General features: G+C 39.4%; 1 protein-coding gene across 1 annotated transcript in view; it reads left to right on the top strand.

Moving 5' to 3' along the window:
* The window catches only part of LOC143030975 (UDP-glucuronosyltransferase 2A3-like), a 71,655-nt gene that overhangs the window by 25,410 nt on the left and 18,996 nt on the right, over positions 1–27,249 (top strand). Inside the window, exons 2-6 of the mRNA XM_076194283.1 lie at positions 10,576–10,746; positions 12,254–12,384; positions 16,626–16,837; positions 17,070–17,248; positions 22,709–22,900. Coding sequence (XP_076050398.1) covers positions 10,591–10,746; positions 12,254–12,384; positions 16,626–16,837; positions 17,070–17,248; positions 22,709–22,900 — 870 coding nt within the window. The 5' untranslated portion in view covers positions 10,576–10,590. The remainder of the gene's footprint in view (positions 1–10,575; positions 10,747–12,253; positions 12,385–16,625; positions 16,838–17,069; positions 17,249–22,708; positions 22,901–27,249) is intronic.

Genomic DNA, 27,249 nt, shown 5'->3' with positions numbered 1-27,249 from the left:
GTTCATTCCTGCATTCTTTCAGAATCCAGTTTGCTATTTCATCTGGCCCATGCGATTTTCTGACATCAAAATTACCCAAGTGTGTCAATATTTCATTCTTTGTTACTTCTATTTCTTCCATAGGGGGGACTTTTTCCTTCCACTCAATCTCTTCAGGTTGTATATTTTCCCTTGTAAACACTGATTTAAAATGTTTGTTCATAATTTCTGCCATTTCCATTTCCTCAGTGTATTCAACTCCTCCTTGTCTTAATTTCTCTAAGTCTTGTTTGTTTTTCAGTTTATTGTTTACAAATCTGTAGAATAGTTTTGGTTGATCTTTACACTTTTCTATAACATCTTTTTCATATTTTCTTTTTTCCTCTCTGCACTTTTGTACATATTCATTTCTATAACCAGTATATATTTTCCATTTTTCAGGTCTTCTGTCTTTTTTCCATCTGTTCCAGGCTTTGTCTCTTTTGTCCTTTAACTCCCTACAACTTTTGTTGTACCAGCATTTTACATATTCTTTTTCTTGTTTTTGTCTTGGGACATACTTTTCCACTCCTTTTTTGTAAATTTTTGTCAAAATATTCCATTTCTCTTCCACTGTTGTTTCTTCTTTGTATATTTCTTCCCAGTTTTCTTGTTGGAAGAATTCTCTTATTTTATCAAATTTTGTTTTTTCATACATCATTCTTCCTTTTCTATATTGTTCATTTCTTTTCATATATTTTTCTTCATTAAGTTCCAGTTCAATCAATATGTGGTCACTTTTACCTATTGGTGTTTTATATTCAATCTTGTCCACTATTCTAGGTTCAGATGTAATTATTAAGTCTAGCCTCGATGGTTCTTCTTCATTTCTATACCTAGTGTTCTCTTGTATCCATTGTGTCATTGAATGGTCAGTAATCATCTCAAGTAGAGCATTTCCCCATGAGTCATCACCACTCTTTACTGTCATTTCTTCCCAGCAGATTTCTTTGCAATTAAAGTCGCCCATCATAACTATTCTTCCTCCGTCTTCCATTATTTTAGTTAATGCTATCTTTGTGTCCTCTAACATACTTTTATGTTCACTCTCCTCCCATGAGGCTGTTTTCGGAGGCACATAATTGATCACAAATTTTCTGCTCTTCTTATCTCGGTCTTCCACTTCTATCATAATCATCTCTACTGTATTCTTTCCATATATGACACCTTTCACGTTTATATCCTTCTTAGTCAGGAACATAACTCCACCCCCTTGTTTTTTCTCTCTGTTTCTAATCCAATAATTGTATGTATCATGTCCTACACTGTTGGGTGGTAGTGGGCCTTTTAATTTTGTTTCTACAATTCCCATTATGTCCGGTTCTTTTTCTTTCAAATAATCATTCAGTTCATTCAATCCTGTTATCAATCCATCTATATTTGTGTAAGACACTCTTAGTTTTCTGCCACTTCCATTGTATTCTCTGTTTCCCTTATGTTTTTCTTTAGTATGTCGAACTGCTTTATTTTCATGTTCACTACTCTCCAATAGAATCTCTCTTTCTCTGACTCCGTTCTTTCCTCGTTTTTTGCCTTAGCTTCAATTCTTTTCTGCTTTTCTGCCTCTCTTTCCTCCTTATTCATTTCTCTTTTTATCCATACCTTTTTATATTGATCATTTGTTGCTAGTTTCCCTGTCTTGGATAGAATTTTCTCTGCTGTTGTTTGTGACCTGAATTTAATCTTAATTGGTCTGGTCTTATCTGTACTATATTTTCCGAGTCTGAATTTTTCCTCAATTTCCTTTATAATTTCTGGTTCATCTTCCTGGACTAATTTTAATAAACTGCTTACTCTTTCATTTTCCTCCTTGATTCTTGCGGTTCTATCTGGGTTATGTTTCTCTTCCATTCCTAATATAATTATACATTTCTTTTTGTCAGCTAATTCTCTTACTATATTCTCCTTCTGTCTCATCACTTTAATAACTGAGTCTTCATTATGTTCTTTCAATTGCTGTTTGACTATGTCAGTGAATGAAACCTTATTCCCTTCTTGAGTTATTCTCCAATTTTTAGCTTCTGTAGCTATTTTCTCTCTGTTTTCATTACTATTCTTCTTCAATTTCTCATTCTCCTCCTTTACATTTCCTAACTGTCTTTTTAGGTCCTCTATTTCTTCAGTTAAGTTTCTGTTAGCCTTCTCTAGTTGTTCCAACCTTTCAATTCTTTGGAAAATGGAGTCTACGTTACCTAACTTACGCTCCAAGTCCTCGATCACCTTATCAACTCTCTCCTCTAGTCTTATCAGTCGGGGGGGGGGGGGGGGGGTTGTGTCCCCCCCACCCTCTTTAAATCCCTGGAACATATTCTCGTCACTTTCTTCTGTATTGCTCCTCTCTATACTTCTAATCTTTACATTTTTATTAGACATTTGATCCTCGCTAAGTCTTTTGTTTACCTTCCGCTTGTCTGGCTGGGCAAAGTCTACTCCCTCCTCATTTCCTTCCATTTCCCTCAGTAATCCCTCCCCTTTTCCTCTTTCCCTACGTTCCCACTACTCCACGAGCAATTTCCCCCCCACCCTGCAAAAACACTAGGCACTTCTCTTTGCGTTGGGATCCACAGACTTCACTTTTCTTCAGAACGTCTTCTAAGCCGTCCATTCGTTGAAGTGTGTGTATTTTACCTAGTTGTATTTACCTAGTTGTATTTTACGGGAAGGGGAGCTATGCTCGTGAGGTCCCGTCTTCATATCTCATTTTATCTAAACTATTTTTAAATTCATGTATTGTTTTTGCACACACCACTTTCTCATCTAACTTGTTCCAACTGTCTATTGCTCTGTGAGGAAAGCTGTTCTTTTTCAAATCTCTTCTATAGCTGTCTTTTTTTATTTTCTTTCCGTGTCCTCTTGTATTTCTGTCATCCCATTTTATCAGATTCTCTCTATCAGTAATTTCTATGCCTTTCATGATTCTGTAAATAGCTATCAAATCTCCTCTCTCTCTTCTTTGCTCTAGTGTCTGTAGTTTAAGTTTTTGTAGTCTCTCTTCATATGATAGTTTTGAGAGTGTTGGTGCCAGTTTAGTAATTGCTCTTTGTATTCTTTCAAGTTTTTTTATACATTTTTTTGTACTTGGTGACCATATCGTTGCTGCATATTCCAATCTTGGTCTTATCAGGGTGATTAGGATTTTCCTCACCATTTCTTCATCCAGGTATGTAAATGCCACTTTGATTGTTCTTATTAAATTATAAGTTTCTCCAAAAATCTTATTTATATGTTTCTCAGGTGACATATTATTCATAACAATGACTCCCAGGTCCCTCTCATTTTCTACTCTTTTTATTCCTTCTTCTCCCAAATTATATGATCCTGTTATTCTGTTTTTGCTTTTTCCAAATTCCATTATACTACACTTTTTTGTATTGAACTCCATCTCCCACTTCCTACTCCATTCTTGTACTTTATTTAGATCTCTCTGTAGTGATTCACAATCCTCTTCAGTTTTCACTCTTTTCAGTAATTTTGCATCATCTGCAAAGAAGCTCATATAGCTTTCGATTCCTTCATCCATATCATTAATATATATAGCAAACATTATTGGGGCCAGAACTGTTCCCTGCGGGACACCGCTTATTACTTCATTCCATTTTGAGTGCTGATCTCTTATCACTACTCTCATTTTTCTTTCTTGCAAAAAGTCTTCCATCCAATTTAGCAATTTACCTTGTATTCCTCCTTCATATTCTAATTTCTTAAGCAACTTCTTATGTGGTACTTTGTCAAAAGCTTTTTTTAGGTCTAGAAATGCACAATCAGCCCATCCATCTCTTTCTTGTATTATATCTATTAGTCTTGAATAGAAACATATTAAATTGGTGACGCATGATCGTCCTTGTCTGAATCCAAATTGCCTTGGATTTAGTACGTTGTTTTTTTTCCAAGTATTTTACCCATCTACTTTTGATAATTCTTTCACATATTTTTGCTATTGTACTTGTTAGAGAGACTGGTCTATAGTTGGTAGGTTCTTCTTTATTTCCTCCTTTATATATAGGTACTATATTTGCTTTTTTCCAATCTTCTGGAACTTTTCCTTCTTTTAAGGAACTGCTTATTATGCTATGTATTTTGTCTGCCAGTTCATTCCTACATTCTTTCAGAATCCAGTTTGCTATTTCATCTGGCCCATGCGATTTTCTGACATCAAAATTACCCAAGTGTGTCAATATTTCATTCTTCGTTACTTCTATTTCTTCCATAGGGGGGACTTTTTCCTTCCACTCAATCTCTTCAGGTTGTATATTTTCCCTTGTAAACACTGATTTAAAATGTTTGTTCATAATTTCTGCCATTTCCATTTCCTCAGTGTATTCAACTCCTCCTTGTCTTAATTTCTCCAAGTCTTGTTTGTTTTTCAGTTTATTGTTTACAAATCTGTAGAATAGTTTTGGTTGATCTTTACACTTTTCTATAACATCTTTTTCATATTTTCTTTTTTCCTCTCTGCACTTTTGTACATATTCATTTCTATAACAAGTATATATTTTCCATTTTTCAGGTCTTCTGTCTTTTTTCCATCCGGTCCAGGCTTTGTCTCTTTTGTCTTTTAACTCCCTACAACTTTTGTTGTACCAGCATTTTACATATTCTTTTTCTTGTTTTTGTCTTGGGACATACTTTTCCACTCCTTCTTTGTAAATTTTTGTCAAAATATTCCATTTCTCTTCCTCTGATGTTTCTTCTTTGTATATTTCTTCCCAGTTTTCTTGTTGGAAGAATTCTCTTATTTTATCAAATTTTGTTTTTTCATACATCATTCTTCCTTTTCTATATTGTTCATTTCTTTTCATATATTTTTCTTCATTAAGTTCCAGTTCAATCAATATGTGGTCACTTTTACCTATTGGTGTTTTATATTCAATCTTGTCCACTATTCTAGGTTCAGATGTAATTATTAAGTCTAGCCTCGATGGTTCTTCTTCATTTCTATACCTAGTGTTCTCTTGTATCCATTGTGTCATTGAATGGTCAGTAATCATCTCAAGTAGAGCATTTCCCCATGAGTCATCACCACTCTTTACTGTCATTTCTTCCCAGCAGATTTCTTTGCAATTAAAGTCGCCCATCATAACTATTCTTCCTCCGTCTTCCATTATTTTAGTTAATGCTATCTTTGTGTCCTCTAACATACTTTTATGTTCACTCTCCTCCCATGAGGCTGTTTTCGGAGGCACATAATTGATCACAAATTTTCTGCTCTTCTTATCTCGGTCTTCCACTTCTATCATAATCATCTCTACTGTATTCTTTCCATATATGACACCTTTCACGTTTATATCCTTTTTTGTCAGGAACATAACTCCACCCCCTTGTTTTTTCTCTCTGTTTCTAATCCAATAATTGTATGTATCATGTCCTACACTGTTGGGTGGTAGTGGGCCTTTTAATTTTGTTTCTACAATTCCCATTATGTCCGGTTCTTTTTCTTTCAAATAATCATTCAGTTCATTCAATCCTGTTATCAATCCATCTATATTTGTGTAAGACACTCTTAGTTTTCTGCCACTTCCATTGTGTTCTCTGTTTCCCTTATGTTTTTCTTTAGTATGTCGAACTGCTTTATTTTCATGTTCACTACTCTCCAATAGAATCTCTCTTTCTCTGACTCCGTTCTTTCCTCGTTTTTTGCCTTAGCTTCAATTCTTTTCTGCTTTTCTGCCTCTCTTTCCTCCTTATTCATTTCTCTTTTTATCCATACCTTTTTATATTGATCATTTGTTGCTAGTTTCCCTGTCTTGGATAGAATTTTCTCTGCCGTTGTTTGTGACCTGAATTTAATCTTAATTGGTCTGGTCTTATCTGTACTATATTTTCCGAGTCTGAATTTTTCCTCAATTTCCTTTATAATTTCTGGTTCATCTTCCTGGACTAATTTTAATAAACTGCTTACCCTTTCATTTTCCTCCTTGATTCTTGCGGTTCTATCTGGGTTATGTTTCTCTTCCATTCCTAATATAATTATACATTTCTTTTTGTCAGCTAATTCTCTTACTATATTCTCCTTCTGTCTCATCACTTTAATAACTGAGTCTTCATTATGTTCTTTCAATTGCTGTTTGACTATGTCAGTGAATGAAACCTTATTCCCTTCTTGAGTTATTCTCCAATTTTTAGCTTCTGTAGCTATTTTCTCACTGTTTTCATTACTATTCTTCTTCAATTTCTCATTCTCCTCCTTTACATTTCCTAACTGTCTTTTTAGGTCCTCTACTTCTTCAGTTAAGTTTCTGTTAGCCTTCTCTAGTTGTTCCAATCTTTCAATTCTCTGGAAGATGGAGTCTACCTTACCTAACTTACGTTCCAAGTCCTCGATCACCTTATCAACTCTCTCCTCTAGTCTTATCAGTCGGGGGGGGGGGGTTGTGTCCCCCCCACCCTCTTTAAATCCCTGGAACATATTCTCGTCACTTTCTACTGTATTTCTCCTCTCTATACTTCTAATCTTTACATTTTTATTTGCCATTTCGTCATCCGGTGGTCGTTTCATGTTGACCTTACGCCCGTCTGCCTGGGCCAAGTCCTCCACATCCTCATTTCCTTCCATTTCCCCAGCAATCCCTCCCCTTCTCCTCTTTTCCTACTTACCTACTGCCTCACGAGCAATTTCCCCCCCCCCTGCAAACACAAAAAGGCACTTCTCTTTGCGTTGGTATCCACAATCTGCACTTTTCTTCAGAGCGTTCGTCAAGCCGTCCGTTCGTTGAAAGTGTGTGTGTGTGTGTGTGTTTGTGTGTATGCGTGTGTGTTCACAAGAGGAAGACCAATAGATATATCTAAACTTGAAGAATATACACAAAGATTGAATTATACCCATTTGAGGATGTTGTCAAGGGTGATGTTACCTTGAGCAATCTGTGTATTTCAAGCAACCATTTGTGTGTACTGAGAAGGTTCAGAGTGACCAAATTTAAGTATCTAGAGGGTTCTAGTTGACCAATTATGAATACTTAGCTGTAATTGGCCAAATACTTTCTGGATTCAAAGAAATTAGTTGTGAGCAATGAGAGGGTTCAAATTTACCAACCGTGGGTACTCCCAGAGTCCAAAACAACCCATTGTGAATATTCAGAGAATTGAACGAGACTAATTGTAAGGACTCACAAAGATGAAAATAACCAATAATGAGTACTCACAGGGACATATATAGGTAAACACACGCACACACACACACGCAAACGTGTATGGCTTTTTATTGGGCTAATTTAACTTTCTTCTGCACTGGATAGGGCTAAGGATCGTCTAACCACTTTCATATTCAAAATAATTAATCTATTGTCTCGTTAAGATTTAATTGCTTTCTTCAATTATTTTTCTGGGCTTCTGTCTAAGGTACTATGAGCGGTTGTATCGCACATACCAAATACCATATCACTGGGCTTATGACTTTAAGATATCCAATTTGTTATGTTGTATCGTTTATTTGTCCTAGGGCTATGTCTAAAGGGCAATAAACATTTTCAACTTAAAAGAGGGCTTTTTTTGCTTCCGAATTATTCATTTTCGAAATAAGATTCGCCCTTTACTTCGAAATGGCTCCTTTGGAAGAAAGAAATCGCCGTTTAGTCCCAGAGGTCTTCATCCTCGTCCGATTGGGACTCATCTTCGGAGCTGTCTTGAATAAAGGCCGCACGGGCCGTGAGAGCCCGCGCCAGGACCTGGGCAATGTCCTTGGGCTGCCCATCCTCAGGAGGGTCCTTTTTCTTGGCGCATGGGGTGGGTCTCAATTGGACCCCAGCCCTAATCTCTTCCATTAGAAGGGCCCGCGGGTCTGTGGTTAGACCTTTCTGAGGAGGTGTTACAGAATCCTCCTCAGAGCTCTTTTTGGGCATTGTTTTCTCTTCTTTCTGGGCGATGTCGATGGGCTTTCCCAGACCCTAAGGCGAGTTTGAAGCTTCTGCTGCCACTGGCAGAAGCTTTGTGTTTCCCTCAGGGTTTGTCCTCTTCGAAGGGTCATACGAACGAAGATTGATGCCCTTAAGAATCTCCTCCATTAGGAGGGCATGGGCATCAGCCTGGGCTTTCTCTGGAGCTTTCCTTGGCCCTACAAGCGCCGTCGGTCTATTTGTGACTGTAGACGGCGCTGGAGGTAGTGGCGGAGGAGGTGGCGGAGGTATATTGATAGCTCCTGTCGATCTCGTTGGAGCGTTATCTTCCTTTTTGGGCTCTTTTGCGCTTTCCTTTATTGTGGACCGCAGTTTCACTCCTCTTCTTATTTCTTCCATGAGGAGGGTCCTCGTGTCCACTTGCGCAATCATTGGGGCCTCCTTCGATGATGAAGGGCTGTTCTTCGGCCCTGGAGGGGGAGGCGGTGGTGGGGGTGGAATGCAGGCTGCAGGAGGGAGAGGAGGCGCCGGTGGGGGTATTTTCAGCCCTGGGCTCTCTTTCTGGCGCAATTTTCTGATCTCCTCCCCCTGCATTTCAATCTTCGCTGCAAGTCCTCGCACCATATCCTGAAGAATGAGGTTTTCCTTCGTAATGACCTCAAACTTACCCTCCATCGTGGCTTTCAACTGTTCAAGCCGGTTTTCCTTGGCTTTGAACAGCTGATTCTTGTAGACGGCGATTTCTTCGAGCAGGATCGCTTTTTCCAGCTTCCAGCTCGAGGCACGACGCTGCTGCTTTCTTCGAAGTCGTTGGATGCAGGCGTCGTGCATCTTCCTCGCGATCCTTTGGAGCTTCATCTCCGCCATCTGTTCCTCTTCGAGCCGTTGCTGAAGCTCCTCTCGCTGAAGGCGTTCAGCCTCCAGCTGGGCAGTCAAGAGCCTATTCTGCTCTTCAAGGGCGGCTATGTGCTCGCCCACGCCCTTCCACTCCGACCGAAGGCCCTGAAGGTCGCTAAGGGCTCCACCAAAGGGGGTCGATCCGCTTGAGAACATGGAGTGAACGTCTGGTCAGGTTCAGGGCGGACTTGGTCTTCTCCTACCAGAGGTTCTCTGTACATCTCGGATATCACCAAATACGTTGTTCACTCTTTGCGTGTGTGTATGAACCTAACTGTATTCACCTGATTGTTAGTGCTGGGCAAATACCGCTAATTTCAATATCGAAATTATTGGTGAACAACAATACAGTTACCGAAATTACCGACAGTTTACCGGTAAAAGACTCGTGAGGTAGTAGTGACGTCACAAGTTCGAGTCGAGTTCGAAAAATCAATGTTTTTGTCCTTTAATAAGCTATATCTCTGGTTCTATTTTACATATTGTTTTTATTGTTATGTCATTGTAAAGGGAAAAGGTCATACTTTAATTGGTGCTACTATAGTATGCTATCTAGTATCTACCGCGCGAGTGAGTGAATGGAGGGCCTCCATTCACTCAGTCGCGTGGTAGATACTAGATAGCATACTATAGTAGCACCAATTAAAGTATGACCTTTTCCCTTTACAATGACATAACAATAAAAACAATATGTAAAATAGAACCAGAGATATAGCTTATTAAAGGACAAAAACATTGATTTTTCGAACTCGACTCGAACTTGTGACGTCACTACTACCTCACGAGTCTTTTACCGGTAAACTGTCGGTAATTTCGGTAACTGTACTGTTGTTCACCAATAATTTCGATATTGAAATTAGCGGTATTTGTCCAGCACTAGTGGTGGTACTTGTGATCAGGGCCGGATTATCCTATACCCCAAGTACGCCATGGCGTAGGGCTCCAAGCACTGAGGGGCCCACAAACCTGATAGATCTGTCCCATGATGAGCACCAACCCACATTATGATTTATGGGAATCTCGGAAACTTGTATAAGCATATGTATTGTACCATTAATGCATTCTGATGTTTCAATAAAACATCAAACTGTTCAGATTTTGTATAATACATTTAAGGGGAGGGGGGCCCAAAATTGTGATTGTGGATTATGACAGTGATGGTGATTGTGTGTGTATGTGATTGATCATGGTCCCGGATGACGTTATACATTTGTGATCGACCGCTATTACCCTCCTGAATGAGAGTGTCATAGTTCATAAAGCCCCATCTATAGTAATACTGTGACCTTACACACCATCCCCTTATTCAAAGGGGACTGACAACTTTCAGTCCTGTGATGGTTTTCACTGTCTGATCAAGGCTTGATCACGGTTCCTCTGTGCTGGCAGACCAACACGTAAACCTCTACACCAGCAAGCTGTGTATGTGAGCAAGAGAGAAAGGGGTGGGGTTAGGAAGAGGAAAAAAGTAAATGCCAGACATGCTGAGATCTCACGAGATCAGTGACGAACTGGCCCACTGGGCTACCGGGGAATTTCCCAGTGGAGTCCCAAAGTGATAGTCCATCACTTTAGAAATAACCGAAAAAATTGCGTAGATTCTAAGAAGAGTATTGAAATTTTTTAGTATTTGTATTAAGCACTTATTAACATAAATATATACAACAATATTAGATAGATGTAACACTTTATTTGCCTAAAACCTTGACTTTTATTTAATTACTCTGAATACATTTTGGAATTAAGTGGACCTTTTTACAAGTCTTCTCAATAAAAATTTTAGACCCAGTCCGCCAAAGCACTAGATTCCCTAATATCTTTCTTGCAGTGAACACCGCCAGTCATGTGGGTGCCGCCCTGGTTTCGTTTTCTTTGTGTGGCGTGTGTTTTCGGCCTGGTAGAGAGCGGGAAAGTGCTCGTCCTGCACCCCATGTATGCAGTGTCCCATGTCCTCACACTCAGATCCCTCTCCATGGAGCTCGTTAAAAGAGGACATCAGGTCAGTCTTTCGCCTTTACAGATCCTTCCAGACATTCTTTTCTGTGGCTCCTCACGTGTTCGACAACCAAATACCCCGTCCACACGTTCACACATCACTTTAAACACGTGTCTGTCGAACCGCATTCGACGAACCGTTAGATCGTGTACACCCCTCTTAGGCTTCATAGATCCTCCCAGCCTTTAGTCTCCATAGATCCACTGTGGCCTGTCTTTTGTCTCTATAAGCCCTCTCAAGTCAACCTTTTGGGACCATTATATGCATGTTCTGATCCCTGCTCAGTCTGCTGACCTTGTAATTCCTCACCGATAATAATGATAATAATAGTAATGATAATTATAATAATAATGATAATTATAACAATAACGATAATAACTGCCATATTTCTTTTCTTCTTTCTTTCCTTTTCGTATACAGTGATCCCCTGGCATTCACGAGGGTTATGTTCTAAGACCCCTTGCGAATAGCGAAAAATTACGGAGAACGGTACAAATCATGTCATAACATTTTTAAATTGTTTTATGATGGAAATTAATTTTAATGCTCCATTTTTATAGTTATTCTTTTAAGTATAATAATAAGATTTGATAAGATTATAGTAAGACCTGTACTCACCAGGGCCCTCAATTGAGGCGCAGGGGGGGCGCATATGCCCCGGGGCGGCACTTTTAAGGACTTGCCGTCCACGAGGCTGACAAAATAATGATAAGAAAAGGTCAAAGAAGCACTGAATATTTTACCGTAATCGACGAATTTTACGGTAGAATAAATAAAACATGTCATATTTTCCCTTATCCTTTCTGCAATAGGAACATTAAATACAATTTTTTTTTAATCCATTCAAATAATTCGCAAGCCAATAAAATAGGCAGTGAGGGGTTGAGGTGGGAAGGGATGATGTTGTATTTTTTTTTTTTTTTTTTTTTTTTTTTTTTTTTTTTTTTTTTTTTTTTTTTTTTTTTTTTTTTTTTTTTTTTTTTTTTTTTTTTTTTTTTGAGTGAAGTATTACTCCCACGGGGGAGGGCGTCTCTGAAGACTTTGCCCCGGAGCAGCGTCACTGAGAACTTTGTTCCGGGACGGCATTTAGGCATGTAAGGGCTCTGGTACTCGCCAATAATGAAAGATTAATTGAATCTTAAATCCCGATTGGCCACTTTCAAATCCCCAGCTAATACCGCAGCCAGAACCATTGATTCTGGAGATGCTGACATCCCACGCCACATTTTTATTGTTTACTTTTAGATTTTATAATAGTTAATGTTTTGTATATTGCTATTTTGCTCTTTTTAATTAATAATTGCAAATAAAATAATAATAATTTTTTAAGGTTCAAATTAGATTTTTTAAGGTTTCAAGTAGTAACGGTAACGTGGATATGCGATGTCGCGAATGGCGAGTCGCGGATAGGCAGGGGTCCACTGTATGACTATAGGGGGTCATTGGGCCTAATGAAAGACTAAAATATTTTTTCCTGGATACCTCAGCATTTATTTGCATTATATCACAGGTTACGGTGGTAAGATGGCTGGACATACACGAACTTCAATTGGAAACTCATCCAAACATTACAGAACACATACTGGCCATCAACAATTCAGATGGTTCACTCTCCTTCCTCACCCAAGAAGAACGTGCAAGGTAAGCATGATGTGACATCATATCACACACACACACACATTCGTCGGATGGACGGCGAAGATTGGAGTTCCGAAGAAAAAGTGAAATTTTCGTGGATCTCAACGTCAAGGAAGTACCTTATTGTATTTACAGGGAAGGGGAAAGCTCGTGGTGTAGTGGGAAGGTGAGGAAAAAGGAGAAGGGGAGGGATTACTGAGGGAAATGGAAGGAAATGAAGAAGGGGAGGACTTGGTCCAGGAGACCAGGCGTCTTGTAAACAAGCGAAGGACCGATGATTTTGGTGATGACGGGATTAACAAAAATGTAAAGATTAGAAATATAGATAAGAGCAGCACAATGGAAGGTGAGGATAATAATTTCCAGGGATTTAATGAGGGGGGGGGATACCAACCTCCCCCGATTAGCAAGACTAGAGGAAAAACTTGAGAAAATGACCGAACATTGGGAGATAAGGTTCGATAAAATGGCAGAGATTGCGCAGAGAGTTGACAAATTGGAAGAATTAGAGAAGGTGAACAAAAACCTAACTAAAGAAATAGAAGAATTAAAAAGACAGTTAAAAGAAGTAAAAGAGGAGAATGAGGAATTAAAGAAGAACAAAGAGAATAAAGAGTCCATAGCAAAAGAAGCACAGGGTTGGAAAAAAATCCAAGAGAACAGTAAAGTTGCTTTTACTGACATAATAAAACAGCAAATGAAAGAACAAACTGAAGACTCAGTTATTAAAGTGATGAGACAGAAGGAGAATATAGTAAGAGACTTAGCAGATAAAAAGAAACTTATAATTATATTAGGAATGAAAGAGAAACATAACCTTAATAGAACCACAAGAATCAAAGAGTAAAAAGAAAAAGTAAGCAGTTTACTAGAATTAGTTCAGGAAGATGAACCTGAAATCATGAAACAAATTGAAGAGATTTATAGACTCGGAAAATATAGTACAGATAAGACCAGACCAATTAAGATCAAATTCAGGTCACAATCGACAGCAGAGGATATCTTAGCAAAAACAGGGAAACTAGCAAATAGTAAACAATATAAACAGGTATGGATAAGAAGAGAAATGAATAGAAAGGAAAGAGAGGAGGAAAAAATGAAAAGACATGAAGCTAAGAAAAAAAAAACAAGAACAGAACAGAGACAGAAAAAGATAAATTCTATTGCAGAGTAGTGAATATGAAAGTGAGGAGATGGACCATACCAGAGAAAAACAAAATGGCAACAGAAAATACAATGGAAGTAGCAGAAAATTTTAAGAGTGTCTTACACAAATATAGATGGATTAATAACAGGACTGAATGAACTGAATGATTATCTGAAGGAAAAAGAACCGGACGTAATGGGAATTGTAGAGATAAAATTAAAAGGTCCACTACCACCCAACAGTGTAGGATATGATGCATATAATTATTGGATTAGAAACAGAGAGACAAAACAAGGGGGTGGAGTTATGTTCCTGACTAAGAAAGATATAAACTTGAGGAGTGTCACATATGGAAAGAATACAGTAGAGATGATTATGATCGAAATGGAAGACAGAGATAAAAAGAGCAGAAAGTTTGTGATAAATTATGTGCCCCCAAAAACAGCATCGTGGGAAGAGAGTGAACATAAAAGTATGTTAGAAGACACAAGGATAACATTAAATAAGATAATGGAAGATGGAGGAAGAATAGTTATGATGGGCGACTTTAACTGCAAAGAAGTCTGCTGGGAAGAGATGACAGTAAAGGGTGGAGACGACTCATGGTGAAATGTTCTATTCGAGATAATTATTGACCATACAATGACACAATGGATACAAGAGAACACTAGGTATAGAAATGAAGAACCATCGAGACTAGACTTAATAATCACATCTGAACCTAGAATAGTGGAAAAGATTGAATATAAGACACAAATAAGTAAAAGTGACCACATATTGATCGAACTGGAACTAAACGAGGAAAATTACATGGAAAGAAATGAACAATATAGAAAGGAAGAATGATGTATGAAAAAAAAAACAAATTTTTATAAAATAAGAGAATTCTTTCAAAAAGAAAACTGGGAAAGAATATACAATGAGGAAACAACAGTGGAAGAGAAATGGAATATTTTGACAAAAATGTATAAAAAAGGAGTGGAAAAATATGTCCCAAGACAAAAACAAGAAAAAGAATATGTAAAGTGCTGGTACAACAAAAGTTGTAGGGAGTTAAAAGACAAAAGAAATAAAGCCTGGACCAAATGGAAGAAAGACAAAACACCTGAAAATGGAAAATATATACTTGTTATAGAAATGAATATGTACAAGTGTGCAGAGAGAAAAAGAGAAAATATGAAAAAGATGTCATTGAAAAATGTAAAGATCAACCAAAACTATTTTACAGATTTGTAAACAACAAACTGAAAAACAAACAAGAGTTAGATAAATTAAGACAAGGAGGAGTTGAATACACAGAGGAAATAGAAATGGCAGAAATTATGAACAAGCATTTTAAATCGGTGTTTACAAGGGAGAACATACAACCTGGAGAAATTGAATGGGAAGAGAAAGTCCCCCCTATGAAAGAAATAGAAGTAACAAAGAATGAAATAATGAAACACTTGAGTAATCTTGATGTCAGAAAATCGCATGGAACAGATGAAATAGCAAACTGGATTTTGAAAGAATGCAGGAATGAACTGGCAGACAAAATACATAGCATAATAAACAGTTCCTTGAAAGAAGGAAAAGTTCCAGAAGATTGGAAAAGAGCAAATATAGTACCTTTATATAAAAGGGGAAATAAAGAAGACCCTACCAACTATAGACCAGTCTATCTAACAAGTACAATAGCAAAAATTTGTGAAACAATTGTCAAAAGTAGATGGGTAAAGTATTTGGAAAAAAACAATGTGCAAAATCCAAGGCAATTTGGATTCAGACAAGGAAGACCTTGCATCACCAATCTAATATGTTTCTATTCGAGGCTAATAGATATAATACAAGAAAGAGATGGATGGGGTGATTGTGCATTTCTAGACCTAAAAAAAGCTTTTGACAAAGTACCACATAAGAAGTTGCTTAAGAAATTAGAAACTGAAGGAGGAATACAGGGCAAACTGCTTAAATGGATGGAAGACTTTTTGCAAGAAAGAAAAATGAGAGTAGTGATAAGAGACAAACACTCAATTTGGGATGAAGTAATAAGTGGTGTTCCACAAGGAACAGTTCTGGCCCCAATAATGTTTGCTATATATATTAATGATATGGATGAAGAAATTGAAAGTTATATGAGCTTCTTTGCAGATGATGCAAAACTATTAAAAAAAGTAAACAGGGAAGAAGATTGTGAGTGATCTCAGAGTGATCTCAATAAAGTATGGGAGTGGAGTATGTTTGGAAAAAGCAAAAAAAGAATAATAGGTTCATATAAATTGGGAGAAGAAGGAATAAAAAAGTTGAAAATGAGAAGGGCCTGGGAGTCATTATTATGAATATGTCACCTGAGAAACATATAAATAAGATTTTTGGATAAACTTATAATTTAATAAGAACAGTCAAAGTGGCATTTACATACCTGGATGAAGAAATGGTGAAGAAAACACTAATCACTTTGATAAGACCAAGATTGGAATATGCAGCAACAATGTGGTCACCAAGTACAAAAAAAATGTATAACAAAACTTGAAAGAATACAAAGAGCAATTACAAAATTAGCACCAACGCTTTCAGAACTATGATATGGGGAGAGGCTGGCAAAAATTGAGCTACAGACATTGGAGCAAAGAAGAGAGGAGTCTTGATAACTATTTATAGAATCATGAAAGGCATGGAAATTATTGATAGAGAGGATCTAATAAAATGGGATGGTAGAGATACAAGAGGAGATGGAAAGAAAATCAAGAAGGCAATTATAGAAGAGACCTGAAAAAGGACAGCTTTCCCCACCGGATAATAGATGTTTGGAACAGGTTAGATGAGAATGTGGTGTGTGCAAAAACGATACACAAATTTAAAAAACAGTCTAGGTAAAACAAGATATGAAGACGGGACACCACGAGCGCAGCTCCCCTTCCCGTAAGATACTAGGTAAATACACCCACAGACATACAATTATTTGTGACAGGTATGGTACATCCTATCAGCATTCCAGACACAACTGCCAAATGCCATTTATGGTACTATTTGTAACAGAAAAATAAAAAAAAAAGATTAAAAAAGGATTGCCATGCACCTGACTTTCTGTTTTCTTTTACCTGCCCCCTCCCTCCAGAGCTTTCCCTCCCTTGACAGAATTTTGGAATGTGGGACTCTCCCCATCAATTGCCAGACTGCCCATGGAGGGGCTTACTTCATTACTGGCCTTCTGTAAAACACTCTTTGCCCAGGAGGACCTCCTTCAAGAGATTCGGGAGGCAGGATTCGATGTGGCTTTAGTCGATCTTGCTACCAATGAGTGTAGCCTGGCCATTACAGATGCCTATGGTAAGTTTCAGAGTAAGGTGTGTATTTATCTAAATGCATTTACTTAATTGTAGTATACGGTAAAGGAGCAATGTTTGTAATCCTCCCTCACTTGCTGCACATCAATTGCTCTTGAGTAAAAGCTTAATAAGATAGACCCACATGACCTTCCAGATCTGAAGATAAATTGACATCAAAATACTAATCTCTTTAAGATATATGACCCATTATTCTTTTCAAAATATTTTCACAGGTATTCCCTCCATCGGGTACTGGGCCTTCTCCTTTGCCGGGGGTGAGGCAGACTACACAACTGTGTTTAACCCGCCCTCAGCAGTGCCCACCCTTATCTCAGGGAACACCGATAATATGAACTTCTTCCAGAGGCTCAAGAACTTGGGATTCGTTACCCTTAGCACAGCAATTTTGCGAGTAAGGAGGTGATTGTCATTGCATGCATTCATGTATTCACCTTATTATAGTATAAAGGGTTGGAGCTTTGTTCATAGGGCCCCATATCTATACAATATCTTCATTTATCAATCTTTGTTGCTGGCCTTGATTATTTATTCTAATGTTGATTAGATTAATTGATTCATCAGCGTGGAAAGCAATGTTTTATAGTATCCTTAAGACAATTTTTTTTTTTTTTTTTTTTTTTTTTTTTGTCATGTCTTTTTGTTGCTCTTTCATCCCTTATTAACAGATCCTCCCTGTCCATTATTTCTGTTTCTTTTTCTGTTTTAACCTCTTGAATATAAGGACGCCTATGTATGCGTAGCTGTGAGTGGGGCATACAAGACTGCCGGCATTGGCTTCCTGATTATATTTATTTTGTAGTTGTAGCTGAGTGACCCCTGTATTCTGTGAACATCACATTTTCTGTGATGTTATATTTATTCAGGGTGAAAGAGAACGAGTATAACAGCAGTAAATTTATATTTCGTAATTCGTGTATTCTGATGCATCATCATATATCAGGCAACTTGATGTACATATGAATATTTGACTCATATTGAAGAGTTTAAATATCATCATATCCTCTCTCTCTTAGCTAATTAATGTGGATAGCCCCAGTTTTTCTAGTCTCTCCTCACATGTCTTATCTGCCAGACTTGTGATCACTCTGGTTGTCACTCTCTGTATTCTCTCTTATATCCTTCTACCACATATTCCAATCTGGGGTGGATCAGACTTTCATTTTTTTTTTCATGTTATCCACATAATGAAATGTCACTCTTATATTCAAGAGCATTTTGTGAGTAATTCACCACAATCTTGTATCACAGCTATTACTCTCTTGAATGAGAGTTCATAGTTATATATGGCTCAATCTATGAGTGATACTTTGACCTGACAAACACACACATACACCCAGCTCCATGCCTACCAGAGTTGGAGTCTTGGCTTGTAATATACGGATACTGAAGTCTTAAGCCCTGATCTCAGATTGGTGAATTAGCAGGTGAGCATGGCACTACCACACCACTGAGATCATGTATTTTTTTTTATTGTATTCACGCTCGTGTTCGGGCCGATTACCACGCCTGGCACCGCATCCTCGGTAAACATGGCATCGGAAAATGCAACAGCAATGGGCACCTCCTTCTCAGAACATGTGCTGCTCATGACCTTGCCATCATCAACACCATGTTTCGCTTACCGACCCGGAGCAAGACATCCTGGATACATCCACGCTCTAAGCATTGATATCTGATTGACTATGTCATCGTGAGGGCAAAGAACATGCGGGATGTGAGAGTGACCAATGCCATGTGTGGCGCCGAATGCTGGACGGACCACCGCCTGATAATCTCAAAGATGAACTTTCACATTCAGCCCAAGAGAAGACCACAGGGCCAGAGAGTCATGAAGAAACTGAACATCACAGCCTTTAAGAACACAGAGAAGGAACATTGTTTCCAGAAACTCTCGCAAAACAAATTCTCCAATTTTCAAATCAACCAGTCCAGCATCGAGGATCAGTGGGCATCCTTCAGGGACGCAACTCACTCTGCTGCCCTCGAATCCTTATGCCCCGCCACCAGAAATCATCAAGACTGGTTCGACGAAAATAATGCAGAAATCCAAAAACTGCTTGAAGAGAAGCATCGCCCGCTCCGGGCCCACCAGAATGACCCCTCCTGTACTGCGAAGAAAGCAGCGTTTACCAAAATACGCAGTAAAGTGCAAACAGAGCTACGTCACATGCAAGATTCCTGGCTCAGTGCCAAGGCCGATGAGATCCAAGGTTATGCCGACAGGCATGACACAAAAAGATTCTATGACGCTCTGAAAGCTATCTATGGACCTCAGTCTTCTGGATCGTCTCCCCTCCTCAGTGCTGATGGCAGTACCTTGTGACAGAGAAGAATTTAATTCTGGAGAGATAGGCAGAACACTTTAACAGCGTGCTCAACCGACCAACTCAAATCAACGATGAAGCCATTGCACGGTTCCCCCAGGTGCCTACAAACAACGACCTTGATGACCCTCAGAAAACGAAGTACGCCAAGCGATCAAGCAAATGTCCACTGGTAAAACCCCAGGCTCTGATGCCATACCTGCGGAAGTCTATAAGTCAGGCGAACCAGTCATTGTCAGCCAGCTCACCAGCCTGTACCAGTCCATGTGGAACAAAGAGCAACTCCCACAAGAGTTCAGAGATGCCACAATTGTCCACATCTACAAGCGTAAAGGAAATCGCCAATCCTGCGACAACCATCGAGGAATCTCCCTCCTATCCATAGCAGGCAAGATCCTGGCTCGTGTCCTTCTCAACCGCTTGTTGGAACACCTGGAGAACTCTGGTCTCCTCCCTGAAAGTCAGTGCGGCTTCCGTGCAGGTCGAGGGACCATCGACATGATCTTTGCTGCCCGTCAACTCCAGGAGAAATGCATCGAGCAATATCGCGACCTCTACACAACCTTTGTTGACTTGACCAAGGCCTTCGACACGGTCAGCCGAGCAGGGCTCTGGGACATCATGGCAAAATTTGGCTGCCTCCGCAAGTTCATAGCAATCGTCCCTCAGTTTCACGATGGAATGACAGCCAGGGTTCTAGATGACGGCGAGCCATCTGAAGCCTTCCCAGTTACCAACGGAGTCAAACAATGCTGTGTCCTGGCCCCGACTTTATTCATCATTATATTTTCGGCGATGCTGTCTGACGCCTTCAGAAACTGCGAGTCCGGCATCAGTATCAGATACAGATATGACAGAAAACTGTTCAACCTAAGAAGGCTGCAAGCCATCACGAAAGTGAAGGAAACTGTTGTCAGAGACTTCCTGTTTGCCGACGACTGTGCACTTAATGCCAGTGATGAGCAGGAGATGCAACAACATATGGACATGTCTTCCTCAGCCTGTGATAATTTCGGTCTTACCATCAGCACCAAGAAGACAGAGGTGATGTACCAGCCAGCGCCAGGGAAACAGTACCAGGAGCCACAGATCCAGGTGAACGGACACTCTCTCCAGGCGGTTGACACCTTCACATACCTGGGCAGTCTCCTCTCTTGCAGTCCTACCATTGATGCGGAGATCAATAATAGAATCTCCAAAGCAACCAGCACCTTTGGGAGACTGAGGAAGAATGTCTGGGAGAGGCATGGAATCAGTCTCGAGACAAAGCTGAAAGTCTATCGAACAGTCGTCATCACCACCCTTCTTTATGGCAGCGAAACCTGGACAGCATACCTAAGGCATGAAAGGCAGATCAACCACTTCCATCTCAGATGCCTCCGCAACCTCCTACACATCCGCTGGCAGGACAAAGTCCCCGACACGGAGGTCTTTAAGAAAGCAGACATTCCTAGCGTCATCACCACCATGCGCAAGGCTCAATTAAGGTGGACAGGACACGTCTCCCGAATGCCAGACAACCGCATCCCAAAGCAGTTCCTCTATGGCGAACTTTCCCATGGAAAGCGAAAAGTAGGTGCACAGAAAAAGCGCCTTAAGGACCGTCTGAGGGTCACACTCAAGGATTTCAGCATCAGCACGGAAACCTGGGAGTCACTCGCTGGCGATCGCCCCACCTGGCGCAGCGCTGTCGCTGCAGGGGACTGCACAGTGGAACAGCAGCGCCTCCATCAGGCCGAGCAGAAGCGTCAGGCAAGAAAGGCCAGGACATCTGACACAAACACCAGGGCTCCTACCCACTTTTGCCCTACATGTGGGAGGGGCTCTATGGCCCGGATAGGTCTGGTCAGCCACCTTCGGAAGCATACTTCCTAAAAAAAAAAATAATAATAATAATAATAAATAAGATAGAATAAATAGATAAATAAAATAAAATAAAATGAAGACAAGAAAACAAAAAACAAAAATTGAATAAATAAAATCAAATCAAATGAAGACAAGAAAAACAAAAATAAAAGGCAATGTCATGGCCATCTTCAACTTCGAAGGGCGAACAACATTCACCTTTTGCAATCTTTAGGAAAGGAGCAACATTTATTGGGTCCTGTCTCCTACTCTCCAGTTTATCATACCTAGCCTCAAATTCATGTACTTACCTAGTTGTATTTTACGGGAAGGGGAGCTATGCTCATGGTGTCCCATCTCCATATCTCATTTTATCTAGTCTGTTTTTAAATTCGTGTATCGTTATTGTACGCACCACATTTTCATCTAACTTGTTCCAAACGTCTATTATCTTGTGGGGAAAGCTGTTCTTTTTCAGGTCTCTTCAATAATTGCCTATTTTTATTTTCTTTCCATGTCCTCTTGTATCTCTACCATCCCATTTTATTAGATCCTCTCTATCAATAGTTTCCATGCTTTTCATGATTCTATAAATAGTTATCAAGTCTCCTCTCTTCTTTGCTCCAATGCCTGTAGCTCAAGTTTTGCCAATCTCTCCTCATATGATAGTTCTAAGAGCGTTGATGACAATTTCGTAATTGCTCTTAGTATTCTTTCAAGTTTTGTTATACATTTTATGTACTTGATGACCACGTTATTGCTGCATACTCCAATTTTGGTCATATTAAAATGACTAGTATTTTCTTCACCATTTCTTCGTCCAGGTATACGTAAATGCCACTTTGATTGATCTTATTGAATTATAAGTTTCTCCAAAAATTTTGTTTATATGTTTCTCAGGGGACATATTATTCATAATAATGACTCCTAGGTCCCTCTCATTTTCCACTTTTTTTTTTTATTTCTTCCTCTCCCAGTTTATATGATTCCACTATTCTTTTTTTGCTTCTTCCAAATTCCATTATACTACACTTCTTAATATTGAATTCCATCCCCCACTTCCTACTCCATTCCCATACTTTATTGAGATCACTCTGCAGTATCTCACAATCTCCTTTAGTGTTCACTTTTTTCAACAATTTTGCATTGTCTGCAAAGAAGCTCATATAACTTTCAATTCCTTTATCCATATCATTAATATATTTAGCAAACATTATTGGGGCCAAAACTGTTCCTTGTGGAACTTCACTAATCACTTCAGTGATTAGTGATTGGGCCCTGCTGTGGACGTGCTTTATTTTGCTGCATTGCTTCTGACCTGAGCAGTGGGCAGGACACAGTTATAACTCTTCATTCATGAGGAGCTAAGATTAAAGAGAAATAAATGGGTAATGGTTGGAAGTAGAATGAAAGAAGAAGCCTTTGGTATATAGATAGAGTGAATAAGAGTGAGAATTTGTTATGTAACATATCCTGTTTCCCATGTACATTTGATGTTTGTTGCCAGGCCAGTGCTATGCTGGTATTGTTTTAGTACTGGCTGGTAACCTGAATGTTGGCATGTTGGTGCTACTTTTGCATGCCTTATGAGTGATTTCTCTGATAAATTGATATTTGGGAGTATCTAGATCTTGATTGTCATCATCATGACCACCACTCTTTTCATACTCCTTATTTTGCAGGTTGCCTTCTATGCTATGACTCCATACATACGTGCCTTTAACCCAGAAAGCCCATCAGTGCCACAGCTCCTGAGTAACCTTTCAGGGATCCTCATTAATACGAATTATGCCCTTGATTATCCACGCCCTCTTCCACCCACATACATCAACATTGGTGGAATGCATTTGAGGGAGCCAAAGCCATTGCCACAGGTAAATACAAGATACCTTTGGGTCTTCATGTAAAACCTCAAAAAGTACAAGGGGCAGAATACTACCTTTTTATTTACACCTTGCTCTTTTCATCCTCCTCCTGCATGTATCCCCTCCTCTAGATGCCTTGTCATGCATCAGCACATCTGCCTCCTCTATTATTATCTTCTTCCTCTTTAAACACTCTCCCACTTCTCTGTCCTTCCACTTTCCTCACTCTTTAGACTAGCCTGCCTCCCTCCATTCTCTATATGTGTCTCAAAAAGGTTCTAATCATCTTACATTGAATTACAATGACTAAACATGGTAATAGGAAATTTTTTGGTATATGAGAGTTGAAATAAAGAAAAAAATGCTAATACAATAAAACAAATCAACAAGTAAATAAAAACACCACATATAGGTCTTTTCCCCTTTTATTGTACTTTTTTACTCATTTGCTTCAGGATAAATGCATAATGCATAAATCCTCTGCTTTGTATAAAACCACCTTACTCTTTCCACCTTTTCCTTTGTGAATTCCTTTATCAGACCGATAATTCCTCAGAACACTTCTCGTGCCATATAAAATAATCCTGTGTAGTGTTGGGTGAATGATACGCGTGGGATGCTCGTACACACTGTTTATTATTATGTAAGATCAGTCAACATAGGCGTGAACGTCGACATGCGCAATAGTAATGGAATAGCAATGGTAATGATAGTACAAAGCAATAGCAATAATACAACATCCCCCTTCAAGTTTACAAAATCTCAAAATAAACTTATCAGTAAGTAACAGTTAGTAATTCCCCAAAAGGCTGCAAAAGAAAGCATAGTGATGACATATCAACGAGAGTAAACCTTTAGAATTAAGTACAAAATTAGATACTATTATTTGTGATACATAACATACACTATTAGTAGTAAACCATTTCTGGTTGTACATTGGGTTTAGGCACTCTGCCGGACCTTCTAACTTCAATTTGTGATGGGCTAGGTACACTAGGTTTAGTGCTAGGACAAACAACAGAAGTAGATGCACCTTTAGGAATATCACTGACATGGATGGAATTATCAGAAGAACCGAGCAGGGTGGGAGTCCCTTCTTTGGGTTCAGTGTTAGGCAATTTACTGTGTTCACCTGTGTGTATGAGAGAGTGTCGGTTTCTTCTTATTGTGGAACCTGCATCAGTCAGGACTTTGTATGATCTCGGTTGAGTCAGTCTCTGTGTTACTTCTCCATAACGTTCTTGGTCTCGTATGTATACCTTATCGCCTGCTTGAAGAGCTGGCAATGTCTGGATACGATGGTGGTTGTTGTAGTTCTTAGAGTATTTCTCTCTATAGAGTTCCTCTTTTTCTAGTAGGTCATCTTGGTTATATCCCTTTGGTCTCAACATATCAGGGAGTACTGGCAATTTTGTTCTTATTTTTCTACTCATCAGTATTTCACTTGGGGTCAAACCATTTCTAAGTGGAGCTGAACGATAGGCAAGTAGTCCTAAATAAGGGTTAGCGTTCTTTTTAAGGATGTTTTTAGCTGTCTGGACTGCCCGTTCTGCCTCCCCATTTGCTTGTGGGTGTAGGGGTGATGAGGTAACATGGGTAAACCCCCAACACTTGGCAAATTCTTTGAACTCCTGGCTGGAGTACTGAGGTCCATTATCGGATACAACAGTTTCAGGAATTCCATGTATGGAGAAAATATCTGCAAGAGCTGTTGTGACTGCAATAGTTGTGGTATTCTTCAGTTCTCTGAACTCAAACCATCTACTGGAATAATCAACTGCAATGATGTATGACTTACCCTCTAATTCAAAAAGATCTGTACCGATTCGGCTCCAAGGTTTGTCTGGAAAGGACATCGGTAAGAGAGATTCCTTTGGTTCAGGTCGTAGCTTAGCACAAATCTGGCACTTGTTAACCATAGATTCTATCTGCTTTGTGATGAGAGGCCACCAAACTGAGTAACTTGCTCTTCCTTGGCACTTAGTAATTCCTAAATGACCTTCATGTAAAGCATTGAGAATATCCAGCTGTAGGGAGGTTGGAACAACAATGCGGTTGTTAAACATTAGTAGTCCTTGGTTGACTGTCAAATTCTGTTTCTTCTCCCAGTATGGTTTCACGAGTGGCTGAGAAGGCATTATTGAAGGCCACCCATCTAGACAATAAGCTTGTACTTGTTTGCAGATGGCATCTGCTTGTTGAGCTGCTTTGATCTCTCCCAGGCGTCGTTCTGTAGCTGGGATAACTTTAAAATTACCTTCTTGACTTCTTCCACTTCTTCTATAAGCTCTAGATCAGCTTTTGAAGGAAGACTTGTAGGAGCTCGCGATAGAGCATCAGCTGTTTTCTGATGAACGCCTTGTACATATGTCACTTCTGGTGAATATCTTGCTAGTCGAAGACGGAAGCGAAGAATTCTAGATGGAAGTTTTGACAAATCAGTACTTGAGAGCAACGGCACTAAAGGGCGGTGATCTGTTTCAAGCTTGAAGACCGTTCCTAAAACATAGTCCTTAAACTTTTCACAAGCCCAAGTAGCTGCTAAAGCTTCTTTTTCAATAACTGCATACCTCTTCTCAGTGTCACTGAGTGATCTTGAAGCATAAGCAATAGGACGACGGTGCCCTGTGTCATCCATTTGTATAAGAACAGCGCCAAGACCATCTTGACAAGCATCTGCAGCAATAATGCATTTCTTGTTTGGGTCGTAATGGGCTAGGATCTCTGTGGACACAAGTTTCTGTTTGATTGTTTCAAATGCAGTTTCTTGTGGTTGGTCCCAGAACCATTGTTGACTCTTCCTTAGAAGCTGGCGAAGTGGTTCATTTACATTGGCTAGGTCAGGAATGAACTTGGCAAGCTGATTTACCATACCGTTGAACCTTTGCAGTTCAGTTACATTCCTGGGTCTTGGGAAATCTTGGACAGCTTTGGTTTTTCCTGGATCTGCTTCAATGCCTTTCTCTGAAATGATGTGGCTCAGGAATTTCATGTGTCCTTTTGAAAACTCACATTTGTCGTTTAGGGTGATTCCTGCTCCCTGTAGTCAACATAATACTTCTCGAACTCGATTGTCATGAATCTCCTGTGTGGGCCCATGGATGAGGATATCATCCATGTGGCAAACAACTCCTTCTAAACCTTCCAGTATGGTAGACATGGTCCTTTGGAAGATTTCTGGGGCGGAGCTAATGCCGAAAGGCAAACGATTGAAGCAATAGCGCCCAAATGGAGTCACAAAGGTTGTCAGCAACCTTGATTCTTCATCAAGTGGTATCTGCCAGAATCCAGAGTTGGCATCAAGTTTCGTAAAAACTTTACTACCTCTTAACTTGGCAAGATTCTCGTCTACACTGGCCATAGGGTGTACTTCCCTCTTCACGGCTTTATTCAGAGGTGTCAGATCCACACAAATTCTCACATCACCATTGGGTTTAACAACGTTAACCATCCCTGAGCACCACTCTGTAGGTACAGTTACAGGGGAAATGACTTTTTGGTGGACCATGGACTGTAGTTTCTTCTTTACTTTTGGTAGCAGAGGATGGGGTACCCGTCTTGGGGTATACAGGCAATGAGGAGTAGCATCTTCGTGCAAAGAAATTCTGTATGTAGATTTGAGTAACCCCAGTCCATTGAAGAGCTTGGGAAATTCTTCCTTGAAGTTCACTGCCTTGTCTATGTTGTACACCTCTTTAGCAGGTTTAAGGAGTTTCAGAGCTTCTATAGCTGATTTCGACAAAAGATTATTACTCTGACCTGTCATAACATACACATTTTCTATATGTCTCCTACCACCTAATTCAAGTACAGCATCTACAATTTTCCCTTTAATAAGGTGATTGAGATTGACTTCCCCTGGTCCTCGGAAGTCACTATCTGCTTTTGTGAGGTTACACTTCTTAAGCCAAGGTGTTTTGTCACTAACAATTGTCACTTTGGATCCACAATCAAGTTTAAAGTTAGTCACTTTCCTATCTATTGTCACATCAACTGACCAAAAATTCTCACTAGCAGATTTGACTTCCCCTAACATAAAAGAATTATCTACTTCATCACAATCATCCTCTTCTATCTCGTGAATATGTTTTAACTTTAGGCAAGCCGAAGCATAATGGCCAACAGGTGTGCATATGTGACATTTGGAATTTCTGGCTGGGCAGTTTTTTCTGAAATGTCCATCTGTGTTCTCACACCATCTACACCTTGGTGGACTAAACCCAGATGCTTTGAAAGGAGATTCACCTCTCTTCTTTCCTGTCTGTTTCGGTTTCGGTGGTTTCCATACATCTTCTTTGAGGTGTCTTTGGTGCACAAGTTTCCTCGTTGAAGATGTACTGGCACCTTTCCGCTTGTTT

This window comes from Oratosquilla oratoria, chromosome 1 (assembly GCF_046742065.1).
Source record: "Oratosquilla oratoria isolate Oo_2021 chromosome 1, ASM4674206v1, whole genome shotgun sequence".
In the NCBI taxonomy this organism is placed as follows: Eukaryota; Metazoa; Arthropoda; class Malacostraca; order Stomatopoda; family Squillidae; genus Oratosquilla; species Oratosquilla oratoria.
This window is presented reverse-complemented; position numbering and strand designations above follow the sequence as displayed.